The following is a 24,228-nucleotide window of genomic DNA, read 5'->3' as shown; positions in this document are numbered from 1 at the left end:
CAGACTGAAACAGGGGGGCCAGCCCATCCCCTCGGCTGCTGGTCACCCCCAGCAGGACTCCACTCATCTCCTTCAAGTCCATTCAGTGTAGTCAAACAGCAACAACCCAGATCTGCTGACAAGGAACCAGCATCAGATGGGCCAAACACTAAAGAAACCGCACAGAGAGGGGCAGGAGGGGAGTGCATGCCAGGGAAGAAAGCAAAGAAACTGCTAAACCCATCCAAGCACTAAGTAAAGCTTGTATTTACAGGGGATTCAGGCATTGAAATGAAGATGCCAACACAGCCACCCAAGACCACTCGTCTCTCCTCCATGACACCAGCATTCAGATGTGCTGCAGAACCCTATGACTGTGTTGTGTGAACCAAGAGCACTGGGAAGAGAAGAAAACAGCTTTTCTTTCTGGAAGAAAGCTCTTCTGTATCACCCATCCTCCAAAGTCTGTTCCACTGCAAAGGTGAATGCACCGAAAGCAGGTAAGCAGGCAAGTCCTACAGAGATGACTCGGGATGAAGGCAGGGGACTCTAGAAGGTGTTTTTAAGCTTGGCTGCCACAAGCACGAGGATCTCCCCAATCTTCTTCTGCCAATTCTCTATGTCCTTGGAGACATCACACCAGAGCTCCCCATGGCGAGGCTCGGCATTCTCACAGCGCTTCCTCACCTCTTCTTGCTGTTCCTATGAGGAGGAGAAACAACAGTTTGCAACTCTCTCAATGGCCCCAGCACAGAGCCAAAACAATTCCCTCCCCAGCTCAGTTTTCCCAAGCTTATGGTGGGTTTTTGCTTTGGTTTTTTAAGGTATGGAGCCCTCAGTGAAAGCTCAGCAGCTCTGCCTTGCTGAGCAAACTGACTTACAGACAAGCAAGCTTTGGCTAAACTGCAGCAGAAACTTCCTCTGCATTCCCACCTGCACGAGAGCTGTGCAGCGAGAGGTTCCTCTGAAGTCAGGAGAGAAAACACTCCCATCATTTCAGCACTATCAGGCAGTAAAAACTGCCCTGAGAGATTAGAACAGACTGTCCCTGCGGCTGCGTTCACGTGCAACCTGCGCTTGACACTTGTGGAGAGGCAGCACCAGCCACACAAACCCAGCACCGCAATTACAGGAAGATCTATGAGAGAGCTTGCATTATACAGCAGGGAGATTGATTTCATCGATTCCTGCACGACCCAGCATGACTGTGGACAGCGAAGCAGCTTGAGAGACAGCTCACTTAATGACAGAGCCTCTTAAATAACCACCACGCAGGCCTGTTCATGCTCAGTCATGACAACGCAGCCTCATCTGCGAGCCACACAGGCGGCAGAGAGCTCAGCACAGCTCTGCACATCCAGCATCAGCCAAGGATTCCTGCTGCCTTCCCAGCTCCCTGCTCCCAGCACACACTCTCACCTCCGTGCCATGCTGGAGCTCGAACTTGTAGAAGAAAGCCCAGGCATCCCCCAGGTCAGAGTCGATCTTCACTGTTCGGTGGAACCATTCCCTGGCCTTGGTTATTTTACGCTCGCTCCAGAAGAGCCTGGGGAGAAAAGCGACCGTGAGTTGACCAACAGCCTATTTCCGAGGAACCCAAAGCACTCCAACTGAAAAGCTCTCCAGATCTTGCAGTTCTTTGCTCTCCCAAGAAGGAAACAGCAGATTTCACAGGCATCTGCTGACTGGCCTTCCCCTGGGAAGAGACAGGACTGAAATGAACATTCACTGTTTTCTCTTCACTCTCCCCTAGTGAGGCATGTTAACCAAGAGACAGACACTCCTGAGAGGGGAAGTATTGCTCTCCAAGCTCAGTCTTTGCTAACTCAATGGCTTAATTCTGCTGGTCCAGACTGGGAACAGGCTCACATGCCTACACGATTTCCCCTCCTCCAACTTAATATTTCAAGTTGAATTTAGCATCTAACAGCTAAATAGCTCCTAAGAGCTGAACACTACCTGCAGACCTACCTCATCAGCTCCACGTTACAGGGAAAGGTGAGCACTTCCATGCTCCCATCCCAGCCTGGCACCCAGCCCCAGTGCTGCCATTTCATAAAGGTACTTATGAATTCTGGAAATTCTTCCCAGTTATTATCCAGCTGAGTCAATAGTCTCTCGGGTTCACTCCTCTTTGCATTAAGAGTTCATTTAAGCTGGGAAGGCCTTTATCAAAGCAGACTGCCATCCCTCATAAAGAGCTTAGCCAGTCATAAAATTATACAGCTTATGTGATTGTTTCTAAGCCCTGTAATACTCTTGATTGTTCCATGTTAAATAAACTGTGATTTAACACAGCACGAACAATGACAGCAGAGGCTCAACTCCTGCAAGCAGTGGCCATTTCCAGCAACCCACTTAACACAGCTGTTATTAGACTTGATGGTATCACTGTACCTACATGCAAGTCGTGATGGGAGGTGGGAGCTGTTTGTGTTGGGATTAGCTGCTGAACTGTGAGAGGCTGCACCAGGAGGGGCCTGGAAGCTGTTTCCATAAGGCAAAGTTAACGTTATTCTCCCTTGCTGCTATAGCTGAGCGAGTCTGCTGTCATGATCTGGCAGAACCCAGCCCTGCAGTCACTTGAATGTATCCTACGGTTTTCTTTGGCTTATAAAAAAGAGTTATGAAAGAATTGGGCAACTGTTTGGGCAAAATTCCTCCTGCATTAACCTCTTGTGGTGCTCACAAAGGAACAGAAGGAAGTTTGTTCCAGTCACGGCTGCTGCAAAGCTATTCATCTGGTCAACGAGGATACAGAGTAAGTTCTAATAGCAGGTTTTCATCATTGGAAGCCTCACAACTCAATCTAGACAAGAAGACAATCCCTAGTAAATTATCCTTCCATTCCAGAGAAGCAAACTACAGCAGGATGGTAGCCTGCATTCCAGGAAGGGCCCCAACTCAGGAAAACCAACATAGGAGAAATTCAGAAGAGGAGAAGACTACAACAGCTCAGGGTTAAAACAAACCTGACAGAACCTAGGAGAGAGAGAAAAGATGAAGAACACACTGTCAGCCACATAAAAACTGACAAATAATCAGGCAAAACTGTCCCTACTTTATCACAATACCTAAAACACACCCTAAAAAACTTACTAAAGTCCAGGTCACCTGCAAGCACACCGAAATCCCTTTCAAGGGATGGAAAGCAGTGATTTTCAGAGTGCCATTACTCAGCACTGGAAAAGGGCTCAGTGTGAATGTATTGTTGTCTGTGCTGCAGTCCCAGCCCCAGCAGAACAGCTCGAGGGCAGGCTGACATCCCCTGCTTTGAATCAAGGGAGAGATTTGCACAGTTACTAGGAGACAGCTTGAGAGCCGTTACTTGCTTTGGGGCTTATTAGAGCTGCTGCAGCCAGAATCACACGGCTGTACTCGAGCGCAATGTTTCACCCTGGATGCAGCCGAAAGGGGTTATTTTTTACAACATCAAGGCCAGGAACTCACTTGGCCACAGCCAGCAGGACGTGTGGGTCGTGTTCACACTTCTTGAGAGCATCCACACTCTTGGTCTTGCGTTGCGGTCGCGCTTCAAGGAAAATTGCCTCTGACCACAGGATTCCTGAATGAAGTCAAGCAGGAAGATTGTTAGTTCCAGCATTAACCCTCCCCATCCTGTCACAAGCAGCACCACTGACCACCCCCCCACTCCCCAAAGGTTATCAATGCCCCAGTCTCATCCCAGATGATCCTTTCTGCATGGATACTTCATCCAGCACTCTGAAGGTTTGGCTACGGCATACACCACGCTGGACCTTCACTTCTGAAGGTCTCTGCACCACAACCCCCCCCTGCAGCTTCAGTGCTCCCTGTGCTGGGGGGCACCAACCCAAAGCTCATGCCTCTCGGATGAGACATTGCAAGCAGTGGAACAGGGGAGAGCAAATCATCATTTCAAAAGTGAAAGAGATCCATCTGTCTGAACGGGAAACTGCAGCGACAGAAGTAGTCCCAAGAGGTGCAAAACACAATGTCTTGAAGCAGTTCTAAGGGTGCCAAAGAGCACCAGGGTCTTATTGATGCTGGCTCTCCATACATACAATGAAGGACAGAGTAGGTCCAGGAAAGCCAGGTTTAATCCCTACATCCTTCCACTGCCAAAAGCAAGGAAGGAAACATGCTCGGAGGAGCATGAAATCTCCAGTTTCTGCTGTCAGCCAAGCACACCTGGTGATCACTTCAAAGCAAAGCTTGAGAGCGGGTGTCTGCCAGGACTCTGTGCTCTCACTTCCCATCAACTGCACATGGGAATACACGCAAGCGTTCATGACTGCAGTGACACCGGAGCAGAGCTCGTCTTGCTCTTTATATATATAGGGTCAAACCTCATTTTCCCAGGCCTGCTGAGGCCACAGTCATCATTAGATTTCAATTTTACTCTTTGTGCAGCCTGCTCTGCAGCAGCCACATGCAACCAGGAATCAATTCAGCACTTGATGGATGCGAGTCGCTGGTTTACCCAACTGTAAGTGTCCAATGAGCTCACTCCTCCTTTTATTCTGCTTTGTGGAGTTTAAAGATAGGGTTGGAAATGATTATATTTCAACAAAAACTGAGATCCTGCTGCCCATTTCCATAGCAACAGGCAGATTCTGTGAGAAAGCCTGCGGTGGCAAACCCTCATTAAGCATTAGGTCATTCCCAAAACAAAGTGGGACTTTGGGTGCTGTTGTTTTGTTGACCCACTGCACGGTGAGCAGCTTGCAAGGGGTTTATCATGGCATAAAAGTCACTTAATTCCCAATGATTTCACTGGGACATCAGCAGCCACCAATTAAACACCTTTCAAAAGCCAGCCCGAAGGCAAACTGGAAAGCTTGTCCTGCACAAGACTATTGCGTTTTGCAGTTATGTGACATCTCCTCTCCAAAAGATGTCAACATGTTTAAATCATTAAAGTCTTCCCACAATTCTGCCCAAAAATAGGGAAGTATTATGGACTTTTTCCTCCCATCCCAAGAGGCAAATGTTTCCACTGCTAGTTAGAACCAACTGACTTTCATTCTATGACCTATTAGCCTCTTCTTAAATGAGCTCAAATCATCAAAACCCAGGACTAAACATTTATGATCCCTCTCATCATGACTGTGCCTGAAGTTTGTTACCAGCACAAGTTATTCAGCACAAAGTCAGGAGTGCAACCAGTGCAAACCAGCAACAGGAAGCATCCTATGGTCAGCTGTGCTCCAACAAGACAGGGAAAAACCCATTGTTTTCCACTGAACTTCCCAACTACAAACACTCAAGAGTCTTTCTTCAGTTTTCAACCCTTGGCAGGCTTGTAGCAGCTTCAGAGACAAGCCACCCATGTCCAAAGATGCTTTCCCAGGAAACCTGGGACCACAGACCCAAAAACATGCTGGATACTACAGCAAAATGGAACAAACACCAGCCTGTGACATCCTTGGTGTGAGACAGCACAAAGCAACTGGGATTGTTCATGACGACCCTCAACATTTGCACAGGGATGACTGGCACCTCTCCAAAATGTAGTACTTTGAGACCTGGCCAGAAAGGACACCTTGGAAAAAGATGTGTCTTTATCAGCTGGGCAAAAGAACCATGTTTAAGATAGAAATGAGATCCAGCTCACCTGAATTGGGGCATTCTTGCAGTGCCTTGGCCATCAGAGTGTTTGCAATGTTCTTTAGCCCAGCTCTGTACTCCAGCCGCACCGACTCCAACCTGGTAAGGAAGATGGTATTTATGAGAACACATTCACCATGTGGAAACAAACAGGGAGTCACACCAAGGTCACTGGAAATTGCAAACATCTGCCCATATTGTGAGTGTGTGTAGGTGATTGACATCTTCCCATTCCTCTCCATCTAAAAATAAACCTGACCTTTACTCTATAATGGCCTAAACCAAAAGCAATCTGAAAAGGGACCAAAAGAGAAGTGAAAGAGCCCTGAGTGTTCATGCTGTGTGCATTAAAACCATCAGTAGAGAAATAATTAGTCCCCAGCTCCTTAGAGGAGCTCCATACTAGCCAGGATCACCAAAGTATTCCTGATATTCAGGATAAGTTGTTAGCCCAGCCTCAAATGGCTGGGATGATGTGAAATAGCTGGCCTAGAAAAGGCCATTTCTATTGCTCTGTAGCCCAAACTTAGTTCACCTCCACACAACTCACCAGAGATCTGGATTCTTTGGATTCTTTAGGCGAGACTTTTCCAGGATAGCTCTTGCTCTGGTCAACTGCCCAACCTTCTCCTCCAGCCTGGACAGCAGAAGCCACAGGGGTATGGAGTGGGGACACTTTTTCAGCTGTTAGAAAAAACATGGCAATACGCAGACATGAAAACCATCTTAGAACCCTTATAGAAAATAACTTCCCTCCCTAAATCCTCCTGGAGAGCTTAGAAGAGAGACAAAGTGGATTATGTTGCTCAAATTTCTCCTTGTTAAGTCTTACAGCACAGCAGTCCCGTTTCTCCCACATCCCAGTCGGGTCCATCAGCTATGACTGAGCTATGTCAGCAGCAAGAGAAAGAATACACCTCCCTTAATAACACATCTACGATTTGAGCTGTCTGGAGATGGAGGGCTCATACATACTCAAATCACAGCAACAGAGGGGCTTTGAAGCCTGGGAAGTCATCAGGATATCGGCACTGGCAGAAACCTGCTTCCCTCTGACTTTCAAGGCTGAGGACTTTCAGATGCACTCACACCCAAAGACACTGATTTCCATTTAAAAGAGGCAGGAGTGCTCTGTAAGCCACCTCCTTTTACAGTGTGTATCTAAGAGCTCATTAGGAGGCTTTCCTTTTAAGAGCTCTGCTTTTAGCATTTACAGGTCTCAGGGAATTAATTGTGCAATGCTTTTTCTTCCTACCAGTGAGCAGTCAAACATACAGCAAACTCTTAAGCAAGAATGAATTCTGCACATGGATTTTGGGCAAGACAAATTCTTGCTGCTTATTCCAGGTCCCAATATTTTTGCTTGGTTATTGTTTTAAGCAACGACAGAGAGAACAGAAACCATCTTTGGTTAGGCTGAGACAGAGCCCTCTCCGTTTTGATTCACAACAGACATCCCCAGCAGCACAAAGCAAACATGCAACACCACCCATCTTACCCCTTGATTATATGCCTCCCGGGCTTTGTCCACCAGCTCTTTTTGTTCCTCAATTTGTCCTTTCATCATCCACAGTTTGGGGAAGTCCTCGTAGTGCTTCAGGGCTTCCTCACAAAGCTCCTGGGCTGCAGCAATGTTCCCCAGCACCCATTCTAACTTCACTGACTTCATGAAGACCTGAAAGCAACCAGAGCTGTTTATCACTAGCAGCCACTAAAACACCATCAGTCCCTCAAGGCAGTGGGTTCCCATTTTCATATGCTCATTAATGTGATGAATTAGCTAATAAAAATGTTATTAACTACCTAATAAATAACAGTGGGAATAGCTAACAATGAGAAAGGTATTGTCCAAATAGCCAAAGGAGCTGGGGCAGCACAATCAACCTGTATCTCACCTATTAACACAGGGCTGACATTTGTACAATACTCATTCAACAAGCACAACTAACTAATGAATTTGAGCCTCCTTCAACAGCACAATCTGATCTCCTTACATCCAGACTACCCAGACCACCTATTCTCATTCGTGCCTTCAAGTTGCAGCCGTTGTCCTGCCCATTAAAAGCTGATACACATTTTTCTGCCCCCAAAATGCCTTTCCTTTGGCTACACATGGAAGTTACAGCTGTGGGAAATATATTATAGACCGAAGGCTGTTTCACTACTCTTTGATCCCTGTCCTCCCTATTCCCAAACTCCCCCCACCATGACTTCACAGGAGAAGCATCAAGTCTTGAGACCAGAGCTCCAGTCCCAGCTGGAGAGAAGCTCCCTGGCTGACAAAGGATGAAGAGGGCAGTTAAAAAGATGTAGATGAAGCACAGACCGGGGAAGACACAGAGACCAGACTAGTTTTAATCTGACTTGGACAAGTTAAAATGGGTCTGTATGAACAGCTAAAAACCGACAGAGTTTATCATGCCAGAAGTGACTGCAGAGATAAACCCAAGAGTGTAACATTAAACAAACACGACCACAGCTGTCTCTAGCACAGCAAGCACAAGCGAGTCTGCTGTGAAAGTATTTTCTCTCCCTTTTTTCCAAGGCATGCTTTTGGGCAACAGGAACGTTACACAAACAGCTGTAAAGTGGGAATTTCCTGACTTTTGCCACTTGTGTTAAATAAAAAAAAAACCCTGAAAGCCTTCACTTGATCCTGGCTTTTCTTTCCCATCAGGCCATGATTTGGTGTCGCAACTCACTGGCGAAGCGGCCACATGCCTGCAAAAGGCAATGGCAAAGAGCCACCCGGTCAATCCCTGAGGCCACAGAACTGAAGGAACTCCTCCTTCCGTCTCAACTCCCCCGTGGCCAAGAGAGGTCTCAGCCTCTCCACCCTTCACACATCCTTACCCTTGCAGTGGGGGCACTGCTGCGAGCTTTAGCCAGCAGCCTCCTTGCTCTTTCATACTCATTGTTCTCCGACTCGAGCTTCACGGCAGCAAGCCAGATCTCCTCGCTGTTGGGGTTGGCCTGCAAGAACATCAAATGACAGACAAATGCAGGCAGTGAATCAACAGCAGATTTAATCCTCCGTTTGATCCAGATTAAAATTGAAATCAGAGCTCTGTCAATCCACAGTAGGGTGGGTTTTTTTTTTGCTTCACAGTTCAAGCTCCTCCCAAATCTTCTTTGACCTTTGAAGTTCAGAGGAGTTCTCCAAACCAGATGCACAGCACTAAGATACGTGCCAGCTTAGAAGCTGGATGCTTCTCAATTGCTGAAAAGCGTTAATGCTTCATCTTCTGAACTTCCAGTTTAAACACTGAAAACATCACAGGGTCTGCCACAATGAGACCCTCGTTTTATTACCCCTGAGCAAAACAATAATGAAGCTGGAATTCCCAACTGAGGTCTGTGAAAGCTGCTCCAATAAAAGTCATTTCAGTGGCAACCAAGGGAAGAAGCCTTCAGGATGGTAACAAAAAGCACCAGGAACAAATTGAGGAAGTAAATATCTTTTACCCTCCAGCTCAGGGTTTGCTATCACTTAGCTTTTGAGCCTCATTCCCAGTTTTAGAACTGTACTGCTCTGCCCATCTTTCTTTCTGCATCCAGCAGAGAATTCCCTTCTGGGAATCCTCTGTGTGGATTAATGGGCTTGGGCCAAGCCATAAGTAATGCAGTAACATCCTTAATTAAAGTAGACCACTACCTTTCTTACTGAGTAGGCAGATAACCCAAGACAAGGGGGTTCTGATCCATGGCTGGGGTTGATGGGAGCCACGGAAGTGGGATTAGTGGTTTGTGAACTCAGAACGTGGTGTGGTACTGCTACAGGAGCAGTAACACATCCTGCTGCTATTTTACAGGAGAACATTGTGCCACTCAAGACAATGTAAGACCAATGGAAGCCCCTATCATCTTGCAAGGCAGCAGGGATCAGGTGTTGACAGAAGGAGCCTGCTCTGGGTTCTTTACCAGTTGTACTTCACACCATTGCACAAGTACAAGAGACCCACCTGGAAAGCCAAGGCCAAAATGCTTCTGGCTGCTGGCACATCTCCCGCCAGCCACTTGGATTTGGCTCCCATGAGCCAGAGCACTTCTGCTTTGGGACAGTGAGCAACAGCCCTCTGCAAAAGAGCCTCCAAGGATTCTCTGAGACAAGAAAGAGTAAGTTAGGCTCCCGGGAACTATTCCCACCATCGCTCAGTGCTATAAATATAGTTGCAAAGTCCAACGTTGTAAACCTTGATAAGGGGTTTCATAACAGGGAAAGGGTGGGGTCTTTTTTCACAAGGGTTCTGAAATCAGCACTCCACAAACGGCTCATTGTTCGGCCACCTTTGTTTGATAGCCCCTGCCGAGAGAGCCTTCACACACACAGCCCCTGTGCCTTGGAAAGAGGAGCTCTTCTTAAACCTTAGAAACTGGGACAGGAAGTTTTCCACAGTTATCAGATGAAGCTGGCTTCATCTTATTGAAACTTGTTTTCTCCTCTAGAAACTCGACTTTTCAGGTAGAATAAGGGGCTTAAACTGGGAAATGTGAAACAACATCATAAGCAAAGACATACTTGCTCCAATAAAGGAAAAAAGGCTTCAATGAGGCAGAACTCAGCATCTGATCGAGCTGAATATGTCCCTGCTCATTGCAGATGACCTCTGAAGGTCCCTTCCAACCTAAACTGTTCTATGATTCTGTGATCTGCAGTCACTTCCACACTACAGCCCTGTTGGCTTTAATGATTCTGCGTGTGTAAGTGGTCTTATAAATACCTTATAAATAAAGCAGATCTACTGCTTTATTTGCTTTATTCTAAACTCCAGGCAGAAAGTTTCAGACATGTAAAGCTTTATGAATAAGCTTGAAAAGACTGAGCTGTGACAGTGTAACACCAAGCTGAATTCAGACTGTAACAGAAACTCACAGTGTGATCAGAAAATGTCAGAGATGCTCAGCAATGAACTAGTTTATCTATGACAATTAAACACATGCTGTATTTTTAGGTGATTCACAGCTATTTTACCAAAAGATCCCTATTGCCAAAAGACCTTCTCATGACTTCATCAAACCCAAAGATGTTCCAACCACAGTAACAGCAAAGAAGGCCAGACCTGAAAACCGAGCCAGCTGAACTGACTCGTGCAACACAGCACTTCAGGGATCACCTTGTAGCTTTTCTTCCTCCCCATCCTAAAGGATGAACCCCCCCCAAGGATGATGCAGCACCCAAACCTTGTGCCATGGTTCTTTTCGAAGTAGGCTGCTCGCAGCCACACGCTCTTCTTGCTGGGGAAGACTTGCAGGGCATAGGCATAAATTGCTCGGGCACACTCCAGGGCGTTGTGAGCTACACACTGAAGAGAAACAGGACAGAGCTAAGTCAGCATAGGGCTGCACTGAAATCAAGTGCAAGGAGTTACACATGCATAATTCAACAGAGAACTCAGTAACTCAGAGTAACGCCTGAATTGGGGTATTATACACAACAAAATAGTTACTATCAGCTTTATAAAAGGAGGAATTGAAGATAGAAGTGTCTATCAGGCCTTTCAGTGCACTGACACACACAGGACAGCTTGAAAACATTACTAAGGCACTGGAAAGGCTCTCATGTTCACACTTCATTTTTACAGGCAAAAACCAAGTGCTACAGCATCTGCCCCTCACACGCAGTGAGCTGGACATTCTTCATGCTGAAACAGGGTTTCTTTTTTAGTGCATGTTCAATCAAGAAAGCCTGGTGAAACTTTTACCCACTCCCCTGGCCACCCTGAGATTAACTCTTGAGTTATAATGCTCAGGTATTGAAACTTAACTCCCAGTTCCTTTAACCAGACCTCGACACACTCAAACCAACCCACACAAAAAGCAGCAATTTATCAAAATAGCGACTTTTTGCTTAGTATAAATTCAAGTCTAAAGAAAGCTCTACAATACAATAACCTCCTGAGAGTCAGAGTGGCCAAACACAGGCAGGTGTGTGGGAAACAGGCTTTTTCATGGATAAAACATGTCATTTTCCAGGCTCCAGTTCAATTTCCCTTAACTGAAACCCAAACAAACCCCAAGCCCAACATAAAGCAGCTTCACAGCTGGACGTACACTGTCTGCATCCTCCATCCAGGTATGTTTCCGATCCTCCTCCTCAATCCCGATCCCAATGACAGCTCGCATGATTGCCTGGCACGTGGCCACACTTCCAGCTTTATCGCATTCCTCAGCATCCTAGAAACAAGAGCAAAGCCCTGAGAGCTCAGCACAAGAAGGTAGATCCTGCAACAGCAGCTCCTCGAGCACAGAGACACATTGTGGGTCACTGCAACACTAAATATGTCTTATTACTCAGACATCTGGACACTAACTAGGGAGCCCATAACCACATGGAAAGCACTGTAAGTTGTACATAGAATCAGTCAGAAGATGGTTAAGAAACAGCATATCAGCTGCATCCACTGGAAAGGACTGAGTGTGACCTTTCCAGCCTTAACAGGCTCCTCTTACAGCTGCACTGAGCTGCTGAGCAGGGACGTGGCCAATGAAAATATACAAGAATTTGAGGAGGAAGAATTCTAACATCAAATCTAGTGACCTTCTTTCAGCTCCGAGTTGATTCTTAAGGCTCAATAAGGGCTAAGCAATAACTCAATTTAAACAAATACACCCTCACCCAGTGTGAAGTTAAAGGTGCAGAGGCTCTTTCACTAGAGCATATAGAGAAAAGCAGTTTTCTGATACACAAAGCTTTCAGAAAGCCAAGCTTGTCTTGCTTGGACTTGTTAAAAAGACCTCTGATCAGATAGCAGAAGTGGAGCAGTGCTGGCACTGACAAGGAACTCGAGAAGGCAATGATCCAGAGGCTGGGGGGGGGTTAAACAGAAGTTGAAATTAACCTTTCATTGTTTTACTGCTGTAAAGAAAGTTATAATTGGTTTAGATGTTAAACGAGTATCTTGGTTAACATTAAAATACTTTGTTCATTATCAATACTCTTTAAAGGAACATACCAAGAAGATTTTGCTGCCTACTACAAACCAATAAAGGACTAACAAAGTATTTCCTGCTGGCTGCATATGCATTGTATCACAGAATCCCAGCCTGGTTTGAGTTGGAAGGGACCTTAAAGCTCACCCACTTCCAGCCCCCTGCCACAGGCAGGGACACCTTCCACTAGAGCAGGTTGCTCCAAGCCCCATCCAACCTGGCCTTGATTTGTATTGATTTCATACAACAGTATCTGACAAAGACTTGTTGGGCAAACAGATACCCTTTAAGGCAAGAGACATATTGAAAAAACACATAAATCCTTCACTGCAGGCTTAAAGCTTCTGTCCTACTTAAGGCAGCAGCTGCTTCAACTTGAAGCTGATTATCTTCCAAACCAGAAGCAAACCAGACATTCCTCAGCTCAACACACGCAGTGTCACCCCAGTGTATCACTTACAGCCTTGAACTTAGTCAGCTTTTTAGTCTCCCCTCTTGTATCTTCACAGGGATCTCCACTGATAAGCCTAGTGCAAAATCACCCCACAGTACCTAGCATCAGCAGCCTTCAAACCTCAGTGCTCATCTGGGTCTCTAACCAACACTGAGCAAATACCTGTATCCACTGCTCCCTGTTGATCTCCACACCGTTAGCCCTGAGGGATGTGATGGCTCTGTCAATGATTTTCTCCACCATCTGGGTGTTTCCATTGGCTTCCTCCAGCTTGGCAGCAGTAATCCAGATGTGCCGATCTGTTGGAATATTCTCTCGGGCTTTGTTAAGGACTTTCCGTGCATTCTCGTACGTCTCCAGCCTGGCCAGTGCAAGCCACAGCTGTGGAGCAACAGAAGATGGGTTTCAGATTAGAACAAGGAGATGACAACGCTGCTCTAGGGCAGTGTAGGCCGGAACAGGTAAGCAGCTTCAGGCTGCTTGCTGCTGGCTGGCAACCGTCCTCAAGCAGTACAAGCAGGCTGCAGAATATCAATGGAGAAGTAGTAGAAACAGAGTCTACTCCTGCCATGAAAACTCAGTCCTAGTCCCCTGATGGATCATCATATGGAGATGATCACAGAGATATCATCTCCATTAGCAGGGCTGCGTATTTTCTGTTCACATCACCTTTCAAACAGCCGAGTGTGACACTCTGCTTCAGGGCTTCAGAAATGAGCAACGTTGTTTTCGACTCCCCAGGCTATGTCTATGCTTGTTTTCACAACCGGGGAGGCACTACCCATCAACAGGAACATGGCTAAGTGGCTACAGCAGGCACAGCAGTGCACTGGCATAATGAACCTAACAATTACACAAGAAAATGAGGCATGTAATGACCAGCAGACAACGAACTCTGGGGAGAAGAAAAGCACAGTCCACTACTCATCACATCCTTTTCATTGTGGCATAAAGTGCGTGGTAGAGAACTCATCATGCGCTCCCCTGCCTCCTGTTTTCAAAGCTCTGCTGTCAACCTAAAGCCATGAGGAGGGGGTTGCCTTCTTTTCCTTCTTGAAAGACTTACTTCAACACTCGTTGGACAGCACTCCACAGCCCGGCTCAGCATGATCCTGGCATCCTCAGGTTCCTCTAACTCCACGGCTGCTTTCCACAAACGCACCGAGTTTGGAACATGCTCAAGGGCTAGAGGGGCAAAACCATTCTGTTAATCATGACAAAGTAGTTTCCCAAAGAGGGCTGCATGTTTTAAAGATGATATATTGAAGGCTTTGCCCTATTACAGATGAGATTTCCTGAAAAAGGGAAGGGAGGGAACTACACTTCCATTAGCTCTTGCTTCAACAATGAGAACTTCAAATCAGAAAATAAAAAGCTAACTTAATTTTAATTGGAACCAGGCTTTGGAAAGCCAAAGGCTCTTCCCCTGCCTAAGCTGTAACTGCATCCTCTGCAGTAAAGCACTTTGCTGAACACAGCCTCCAGGCTCAGCAAATGAGCATATCTTAAAACTGGGTAGCCCTAATCATGCTGGGTCTCCCTTTATAAAATGGAGCATCTTCGATACTAATAAGACAACTTTGCTCCTTAGATGTTGGAACTGTTCCTTCGGCCTGTGGGCATCTCCTGACATCTTAATGGATCCCAGATTAGCTTCCCAATGAGTTACTGGCCTGCTGTGTAAAAATAAAACAGGAGGATGCCTAAAAGCTTAAAGGTATCACTGACACTAACACCCTACGCCACTGGATCCCACGTGTTCTTTCAGCAATCCATATGGGCTCCATCCAATTAAGAGTCTTTGAGGCTTCCTTAATCTTCTCCAGGAGTAGCTAGTGCTGGTCAAAACTGCATTCCCTGCAGACTGTTCTACATGTGCTGTCTGAAACATTCAGGTCTAAACAACTTTTCTCAGGCTGCTTCTTTATAACCTCGTATCTGAAAGATACACTAAGAAACTAAAGGGGTTTCTTAGCCTTTTGTCACTACAACTTACACCACAGCCTGCTGGTGTTAGCTGTGCTGCAGTATTAGTTTAATTGCTTCCAAGGTGATCGTACATGAACATGCTATAGTGACAGAGGACTGAGCTCATCCTTCTGCAGCACAACAGCAGGACCATAGAAACGGGCGGAAGAAGCATCTAGAACTACACTGAAACCAGCTTCCAGGCAAGGCTGTCCCTTTAAGCATTCCTGCAAAGGCCAAGGCACACTGCTGAGCCTCAGAGCACACCCCAGCTCTACAGAAACACACAGAGCATTTACCAGCACTGTGCGCTGGGGATTGGGCATTAACTGTTTCCTCTCAGTCTGCAGTAGGAGATTTCCTGAGGAATTAAGTGAATCAGATGAGCCTGCAAGAGCTGAGAGCACCACTCAGCAGGACACAACATGTTTTCATGGAGCTGCCAATATTTGCACCTCGAGATGCATTTTAAACACTCAGCTTGCTGGCTTTCCAGTCAGAGAGAGGCTTTGAAACTCCAGAGGTTCTGCTGGATGATAGGAATGGTCACAGCCAACAAAACACATCATGAAAGATCCCATTCCAGTGCCATTACCTGGCAGTCAGTCAATTTTATTTGAGGAGAAATAATGGGTTAAACTGCCACTGATCTTAAGGTTGCATATACAAACAGTTCCCAGCATCATATTCCTGCTGTTCCCTAAGTAGCAGAGGAGCACTGTGAAGCTGTTCACACAGAGAAACTGGAAAGAAGCAATAAATCATGTTCCACTCCACTACCAGCTTTGTATTGGAGATGAAGTAGGTGGCTCCAAAAACTGAAGCAAGATGTTTTTCTCTTTCCAAATACAATGTTTAAAGCAAATCTCGGTACCTAATGTGTCACTGCTTTCACAGAAGGTGCTCTCCTACCTAAGCTGGACTCAAATCTATTTCTGCTCATGTAAGAGTGTTTTTCTGTTCAGTATCTACTATTGTTCTTGAGGAGGATGCACAGTGTCACAGGGGTGACACCACAGCACTGCTTAGCCAGTGGAAATTAGAAAAGCTACTGAATGGTTAATATCTGAACTCCTATAACTTCAAACCCAGGAACCTGTAAGTGCCTTTCATCCATATGCAGTAAGCAGTCATTTCACCAGAGATGCACAGTTTTACATGCAATTGCAAGAAGTATGAGGCAATTTGCTTGCTTTGAAGCCAAAGCATTCAATACTGTAGGCTGCTCCACAAGAATTAAGTGTATTAGTTCCAGACCCTTTTCCCTGTCTAAATTAAAGTCAGAAGATAAAATTGACACAATCCAGTAGTCATGAAGGTTCTAATCTCTACTGCTACAGTCCCAGTAACTTAAAGTAATCAAAGGATTAATACTATGAACCTGCGAGGAAGACCTGGGTTCGGAACAACACAACAATCCACTGTTAAAAAGATCATTGTTTGGAAAAGACTTGGATGAAGCTGGAATTACTTTTGGGAAGTGAAATGTCATTTGCAATTGCTCAGTTAACAGCAGCTTTCCACTGAAGGGTGTTTTACAACTACTTCAACAACAACTTGACTCAACAGCAGCAAGCTCCACATTATTAAATGCCCTATTCTCCCCAGGGATGCAAAGGAAACCCCACGATGCAAAGAGAGGGAGACTCGGGCTTTGCTCCCTGACCCCACAGAAGCTCTCACCTTTCCTCAGGACACGTTTCTTTGCCCGGATGTCTGTCTCCAGCTCTGCTGCTCTGATGTAGATTCGCACAGACTGCGGGAGGTGGCGGACAGCTTGAGCCACAACGGCCTTGGCTGTATCCCCAGGCTGAAGCCGAGCAGCTTCTAACCAAACATCTTCACTCTGCCAGGAGAAAAGAACAATCTTCCCTTACATCAAACCAAGAATCTAAACTTCGAGCTTCTGGTTAAACACATGTTCTCTTAATGCCGCAGAGTGAAGCTGGATCAGATCTAGCCTGACACAAGCTCAACAGAGACGCTTGCTGCTCTTAACCACAACCCTTTCCTACTGCCCTGCAAGGATCAGCGGGGAAGCAAAGCAATTCTGACCTTAGGGCACATCTCTGTGCCTTTCATGATGAGGTTTCGAGCTACTTGGAGCTTGCCAGTGACCTCCTCTAGTCGGGCTGATGCTATCCAGGCTGGAGGATGGTGAGGATTGGTCTCTCGCACTGATTTCAGGAGCAAGCGGGCTTTTTTGATATCACTAAAGGAAGAGGAAAAACAGACAGGAAGATTTTCAGCACTGTAGCAAGTAATTGCCCTGAATCAGTGCTTCACAGCCGCACTCAGATGCACAGTAACCCTCATCTCAAATATTTCCTTACTAGTGACACAGATTACATGCTACCAAACAAGCTCACAAATACACATTAACACAGTGAGATCAACATGAAAACCAGTTAAGTATTTAAGCAAGATATTGAGGAATTACAGCTGGAAGCTGATAAGCACAAGCACTGACTGAAGTCAAGTATTAGCATCAACATTTGCACTTATCACTTTGACTTTAATGGCAATTCTTTATGAAACTGGTGGCAAACTTGAGGTTAAAAGGGTCTTCAGAGGTCATCAATGAAGCCTAAATTAGCAGCACAGGGATACAATTAAGCAGGTTCTTCCCTGGCTGGCAGACAGCCACATGCTGTTAGTCCAAGGATAGAATAAAAACAAGCCCCACAGCTGATGCAGCCAGGTCAGATGATAAATACCTCGGTTGACAGATTAAACCAGACCTCATATTAAAAGAATTCATCCTCAGAAACCCACCTGGCATCTGGTACAAATTAAATGCCAGCTGAGAGCCATTGGCCCAGACAGATTTCCATTTCTATGCAGGATCACAGCCATCACTAAGAGGATAAATCAGTTAATCCTTCTTAAACTTACTTGATATCTCCTCCATGGGTGGGAATCATGGAATTCAAGTCTGTCAAATATCCTTTGGGGTCCACTACAGTCTGGCCACTCACAGAGTCTGACACCTGGGAAAGGCAAATCAGAGTTACTGAAGTGACCATTCACAGCCCCCCATAGCATGCAATAAACACTGGAAAAGACCCTGCAACTGTACAAGAAACCTGGATATTCACCTCTTACCAAAACCAAGGGATGAGGGAAGCACAAAGCCTTGCTGATTAGCTTTTTCAACTTGTAAAATACACAATTTTCATGATTTAAATTTAATACCACTGAAAACCCAGGGAACAAGCAGCTTGGCTTTCAGTCACCAACAGGTCGTGCAGCCCTACCAACTAAAGCCCATTTTTTTAGTTGAAACCAGATTTAGATGGGAAAAATCAACGAAAAAGAACAGAACTCAACAACAAATTAAGAATAGTATTTTTCATCCCTGTGCAGGATAGAAGAGATGCTTCCCTTGGTGTAACTTGGCGTAACCAAGTGCTGTTCACCTGAAGTCCATCTCCAGTACAACATGGCTCTCCCTTAATGACCAAGACTTCCAGAGACAAAATTAATTCCCAGGAAATTCTATTAGAGGTAAGGGGATTAGGGATGGAGAAGTACAAAATTATATCACAGCTGAGGTGTTTCTTCTAACACCCAACAGAATTAAAGACACTTCTAAACCCAGGTCTTACACAGCAGCACACATCCTGCCTTGCCACATCCTTACCTGGCTTAGCCTCATATCCATCAAGGTGTTCCTGGCTTGGCCAATCTTCCTCATATCCAATTCACCTGTCCCAGGTGTCATTAAGCCTGGTGTCATTCCTCCTGGGTAGGGAGTGTTCAGGCCCCCTGGATATGGAGTATTCAATCCACCAAATTGCTAAAAACAGGAGTGGGAGAAACACATTCCTCAAATCTCTTCTGAGGTTTCACAAGTACATCAGGCTGTTTGGGGATGCCAAAACCCCAAAGGTCCCTCTCAAACAGTGGCTTTCCTGAACCACAGAGCATCTCTCATACAGGTTTTGCAAATCTGGAGGTAATGACTCGAGTGTAGCCAAGTCAGTGACATAAGTAACAGGAAAGTGAAAACTTAGAGCATAAGCATCTAAAAGCAGCACATTTCAACAAGAGTATCTACAAAGAAGTCCCAGGGACATCTAGTACCAGTACAGGGCCAGTCTGCTTCTCCTGAAACTCTATCACCACAGCAGGCTGTGGCCATGTAGCAACAAGACAAATTACTTCATTTTCAGATGACAGTCATGCAAATAGTTTTTAACACAATTGCTTGAGTGTTGGGCAAACCATGAGCTGAAATTACACTCTATTTTCTGTTCCATTTTTGCAAAATTAACAGAAACGGACACTGGTTATGCTCAAAAAACCTCATTATCACCATTCTACAGCCCAAGAAATGGAAAAGAAACACTTTCTTCCACTTTAATCACAAGAACAAGGCTCTCTCTGCCTATCTTCAAGTCTTCTCTGGCAATGGGTGTGCACTGAAAGACTCCAGCAAGCACAGGAGTTGAACATCCAGCAATTCCTCTGCCAGACTCACACCAAGTGTTTTGGTCAAGTACCTCCCCCCCCCCCAATCCCACACATAAATCCACACTTCAACCCTCACCTCTGATTATAAAGCACAGATCCCACCTTCACCAGGTTTGCTTTTGTACTCACTGTTTGGCGTGGGTCCACAGAAGTGTGATTCTCCCCTGACTGCAAATGCTTTGCAAAGAAGCTGTCAGGCACAGGAGTCAGCTTCTCGTAGCGAGGATTCCTCTGGCGCTTGTTCCTGGCATCACCAACTTCTGGGATACTCAGCCACTCTTCCTCTGTGACCTCTGCCAGCTTCCGCTGTTCAAAGAGGAGGTGGCATCATTATTTACTGTAGAACTTGTTCTTTTCCATTGCTCTACTTCCTTAAGGGATTATTCTTTCCTTAAACTTTGACTTAAACATCAAAGGTCAGATTTTTTTCCTAATCCAATGTACAAAAGATGTACATGCATTCCACTAGAATCTGGGTTTAGTCCAGACTGAGATTCCAAACCAATCTTCTTGTTAAATTCAGTGCTTCAAGTATTCAGGTTAATCTCAGCACCTGCAGCACTGAGTGGCTTCTTACTAATCATTAGCCAACAGCTTAAACAACACATTTTATTTAACAGCATAAGTCAGGAGCTCCTGATCAACTACTACTCCAATGCCAACACATTATCAATCCCTCAAAGACAGAGGTGAGGCACCTGCTCCAGAACTGATGTGAAGCCACAATAAAGTCAAACCAAAAGCCTGGTATCAGGATTTGCATGAATTTCACTCCCTTGTGCAGCCACAAATAAAGTGCTCTACAGGCAGAATCTCAGTGTTCTCCCAGATCCCTCCTGAGCAGCTTTAAACACCCACTTCCACCAGCTGAGTGCCACTCTGAATGCTGCTGTCAGCACAGACAATATGGCTTTAGCAGCGCAGATTGCATCCCTGCTTGGGTTTAAATCAGCACTAATTTAAGTGGCTGTAACTGCAGCTGGCTGAAAAATCACACTGCTTGAGAGGGCTCCAGGCCAGGAAGAGGTTCTGCACCACCAGCTGCCAGCTTCAATTCCATTTACTTTCCTTTTCCAAGAGGAAATAACTAATCTGGCAAATAAGGAGCTACTTGTTTGCTAACATACAAAATCTGAGCAAGGAAATGCAGAACCATATCCACCTCTCACACATCAAAGATAAAAGTCACACTTGAGATGTTTTTCTCCTTACTTTCAAGTCTGAGAACTGCTGCTGAATTTTGGGTCGTTCCATACGGTATTTCTCTATTTCCTCTTTCTCTCGTTGTTCCCTGAGGAAAAGGAATACTGAGGTTATGCTCCAAGGAGCAACCAGCAAGTCCTTAAACCAAGTGTTGATCTTATATAAAAACATGTCTGATCAGAGCCAAGGCGTTAAAAAGAGTATTTTATCCAAGTTTAGATTATCAACATTATGGCAGAGATGTTTCATCAAATAATACAATAGTGTAAAACCAGGCATCTCCAACCAAGAGAACTTCAGCCTTTAACCTCCTCTTACCTATAGATCAGGTAGTGAGCTTAACAAGTTCAGTAACACTCACCAGTTTACAAGACACCTGCATTACATGATGCTTCTAACCATCTCCAGTGTGATGTGCAGTATGGAATGTGTCAAAACCAGTTACTCAGCATCTCCCCCATCATCTTAATAAACTTAAGTATGGTGAAGCAACTCAACCACACCAACTCTCAGAGCAAGTTATACAAAATACCCATCAGTCCTAAAACTTGGAGCCACAGGGTCCAAGGTTCAGTATTAGAACAAAAACTCTGTGTATATCTCAAAACAGACCCAGCAGACAAAGGCAAATGTGAACTGGAAAAAGGAAAGAGGTAGAGGAAAAGTCTAAACCACAAACTAGCCAGAAACACCCCGTGCCAGTGCTGTGATTCATCCTACCTTCGTTCTTTCCTGCGTTCATCCATCCTCTTATCCAGAGCTGCATAAATAGCATCTGCTTCCTCGTCATCCTTCTCATAGGGACCACTTGAGAAGAGGCTCCCAGCGTACCCATTGAACTATGGATTTGGGAAGAGAAAAGGGAAAGAAAGAGGAGGGAAAAAAAGCAATATCCTCAGTTTAAAGCTTCTGTTATGTTCCTGCTAGAGGCAACAGTCACCCAGCACAAGGAAAATGCAGCAGAAGGCTATTTCTAACAACATGGCATCAGACTGACACATCCCTGCAGCAAAGCACTTGCTTCTCCCACCCCCGGTGGTTCTTCTCCCACATCATTTCAAAAGCAAAACTGCTTCCAAATTGCTTCTTCCAGAATGGCTCTATTAATCAATAACTGAGATCCCAGTATAGAAAGGCCATTTTCTTCCATTAGCCACTTTTGGTTTTAAACTACTGAAAGCAAACCAAAGGAACACCACAACATCTAACTGACCAAAGTGGGATTTCAACACAAGAGCCTACACAGGCCACATAAAGACAAATATGTACCAAAGCATAAAAGCTGAGATTTCTTTTGTGGCGAATTAAAACATACATCCCCCAAAGTACTAAAATTAATACTTAACTAATTACTTAGCTTAGTACTTAACTAATTTACATTAGTACTTAACTTAAACTTCCAGATCTACTCCCAAGACTCTCAGTGCTTGGTAGAGATAATTAAACCACAATATGCAGACCAACAGCACACCTCAAATCTGCACTATGCCATTATGTATAACAATAACAATAATTATTTAAAATAAATGGGGAAAAAAGGAAGTACTGCTAGAAAAAAGCAGGGAATTCTACTCTTGTAACCTCAGGTTTCATAGGAAGAGAGCAGAGAGTTAAGGGACTCCTCCTCAGGGAAAAGCATCTCCAGATGATGACAATCTCATCACCTCATCATAATTGGTGTCATTCAAATCCTCATCGTCATCATCAGCTGTTTGGTTCTTCTTCATCTGATCCCCCACAGTTCTCTTCCCGGGCGGTGCATGGCGATCGTCCACAGGGTCATTGGCATCACGGGCAGGGCCGATATCGGAGCGGGTGGTGAAACCTGTGGCTCTGTGGTGGGGAAGCACAGGCAGTTCTTTAGCACACACAACCCCCGTGGCACACAGCCAGGCTGGCAGCATTATTACTTATAGCACACAATAAGAGTATCGTTCTTCTGCAAGAATGGGATCATCCAGTCCCCGTCTCGCTGTCCTTTTATAGGGAGCGCTTTAGCTGCAAAGGCGCTGCAATCACCCCCATCCATGGAGGATCTCTGCTGTGGAGCCAGGCTAAGAGAGCTGGAGAAGAGAAGGCTCCTGAAGGAGAGACCTTAGAGCAGCTCCAGTGCCTAAAGAGGCTGCAGGAAACTGGAGAGGGGCTTTGCACCAGGGATGTAGGGACAGGTCAAGGGGAACGGCTTTAACCTGCCAGAGGGGTAATGCTGTGCACTTCCCAGGGCACCGACAACAAAGCCACCCCTACGTAAGGGCACAATAAAGCAGCAGAGGCCAAACACAGCTTGTACCCTAGGAAGAGCACGTCCCTCCCATACCCCGCGCCCTGCCTCACACAAACCCCCCCTGATACACCGACTTTTGAGAGGGCCCCATGGACACAGCACAGCCTCAGAGCCGGGATGGGGGGGGGGGGGGGAAACACCGCTTAACGCACCCCCGAACCCACCCCCGGGGCCGGGCTCGCCTTCGGACACAAACCCGCCCTCCTAAGCCGCAGACGGGGCCAGCCCGTGGCGGTGACACCGGGAGAGCCGAGGGCAGGGGACGGGGAAGCGGGAAGGCCCCAGGAGTCCTGAGGGGGAAGGCGCAGGCCGGGCCCTGGGGGTAACGGGGGGCTCACCCGCGGCCCAGCCCCGGCACGTAGCCTAGGGGCGCGGGCATGCCCAGGAACGGCTTCTTCTTCTTGTTCATGGCGCCGGTGGCGGCGGCGAGGTGGGACCGGGACCGGGACTGAGACCGGGACCGAGGGAGCGGCGGCGGCAGCGGAAGCTGCGGCGGGAGCAGGCGGGGTTAACGGATGCAGAGCGTCACTTCCGCTCCTTAAGGAGCTGAGGGAGCAGCGCGCCCCCTGTCGCCGCGGAGGTCCGAAGCGGGGCGGCGGCAGCGGCGGCGGACCCGCGCCCGCGTGTGCGCGCACACCTCACGTGCACAGCCGCGTGCGCGCGCACACCTCACGTGCACAGCCGCGTGCGCGCACACGCGTGTCGCACACATGAGCATCGGTCCCCCCGCGTGCGACACGCGCAGCTCCCGCGCACACGCGTGCGTGATCCCCCCAGCCGCTTCCCTTCGAGCGTGTGCGCGGGCCTCAGCCGTGCAGGCACACGTGTTGTGCACGTGGACAGGCTCCCGTGGCGCTGGGGGTCACCACAGAGGGGATGGGGATGGGGGTGGGGGTGATGGGATGAAGATGGGGATGAAGGGGATGGGGATGTGGTGATGGGAATGCTAGGGATAGGGGTGAAGGGGAAGGGGGTGATGACTGCATGATGGGGATGATGATGGAATGAAGATGGGGATGAAATGGATGTGAATATGGGGATGGGAATGCTAGGGATAGGGGTGAAGGGGAAGGGGGTGATGACTGGATGATGGAGATGATTATGGAATGAAGATGGGGATGAAGTGGATATGGATATGGGGATGGGAATGCTAGGAATAGGGGTGAAGGGGAAGGGGGTGATGACTGCATGATGGGGATGATGATGGAATGAAGATGGGGATGAAATGGATGTGAATATGGGGATGGGAATGCTAGGGATAGGGGTGAAGGGAAAGAGGGTGATGACTGGATGATGGAGATGATTATGGAATGAAGATGGGGATGAAGTGGATATGGATATGGGG

The 24,228-nt window shown here is 46.6% G+C and overlaps 2 protein-coding genes across 2 annotated transcripts in view; both read right to left on the bottom strand.

Annotated features, from left to right (window-relative positions):
* The window catches only part of TCEA2 (transcription elongation factor A2), a 63,248-nt gene extending 63,177 nt beyond the window's left edge, over positions 1 to 71 (bottom strand). The window contains exon 1 of the mRNA XM_061441651.1: positions 68 to 71. The gene's annotated coding sequence lies outside the window, so the exon portion shown is untranslated. The remainder of the gene's footprint in view (positions 1 to 67) is intronic.
* On the bottom strand, positions 72 to 23,397 carry PRPF6 (pre-mRNA processing factor 6). Its single transcript, XM_061441649.1, has 21 exons — positions 23,222 to 23,397; positions 22,264 to 22,432; positions 21,320 to 21,438; positions 20,609 to 20,687; positions 19,526 to 19,702; positions 18,564 to 18,719; positions 17,816 to 17,910; positions 16,976 to 17,132; positions 16,604 to 16,766; positions 14,019 to 14,137; positions 13,115 to 13,333; positions 11,620 to 11,742; positions 10,750 to 10,871; positions 9,531 to 9,669; positions 8,422 to 8,541; positions 7,067 to 7,243; positions 6,119 to 6,252; positions 5,576 to 5,667; positions 3,430 to 3,544; positions 1,399 to 1,525; positions 72 to 681 (listed from the first exon to the last, which is right to left on the bottom strand). Exons 1-21 carry the CDS (start codon positions 23,290 to 23,292, stop codon positions 529 to 531), a joined length of 2,826 nt encoding a protein of 941 aa, XP_061297633.1. The 5' UTR covers positions 23,293 to 23,397; the 3' UTR covers positions 72 to 528.
* Between the last annotated feature and the right edge of the window lie 831 nt (positions 23,398 to 24,228).

The sequence above is a fragment of the Pezoporus flaviventris genome, unplaced genomic scaffold (assembly GCF_033815535.1).
Source record: "Pezoporus flaviventris isolate CSIRO_AGI_PZ_B2104156 unplaced genomic scaffold, CSIRO_AGI_Pfla_v1 ptg000213l, whole genome shotgun sequence".
NCBI lineage: Eukaryota > Metazoa > Chordata > Aves > Psittaciformes > Psittacidae > Pezoporus > Pezoporus flaviventris.
This window is presented reverse-complemented; position numbering and strand designations above follow the sequence as displayed.

Bases quoted from the DNA above. Each gene is read 5' to 3' on its own strand.
- PRPF6 (XM_061441649.1), bottom strand. From the start codon at position 23,292: ATGAACAAGAAGAAGAAGCCGTTCCTGGGCATGCCCGCGCCCCTAGGC. The intron at 17,911-18,563 runs GTAAGGATGTGG...TGCCTTTCCCAG, and splicing joins TGGATATGAGGCTAAGCCAG to GTGTCAGACTCTGTGAGTGG. The intron at 16,767-16,975 runs GTCAGAATTGCT...TTCTCCTGGCAG, and splicing joins GCACAGAGATGTGCCCTAAG to AGTGAAGATGTTTGGTTAGA.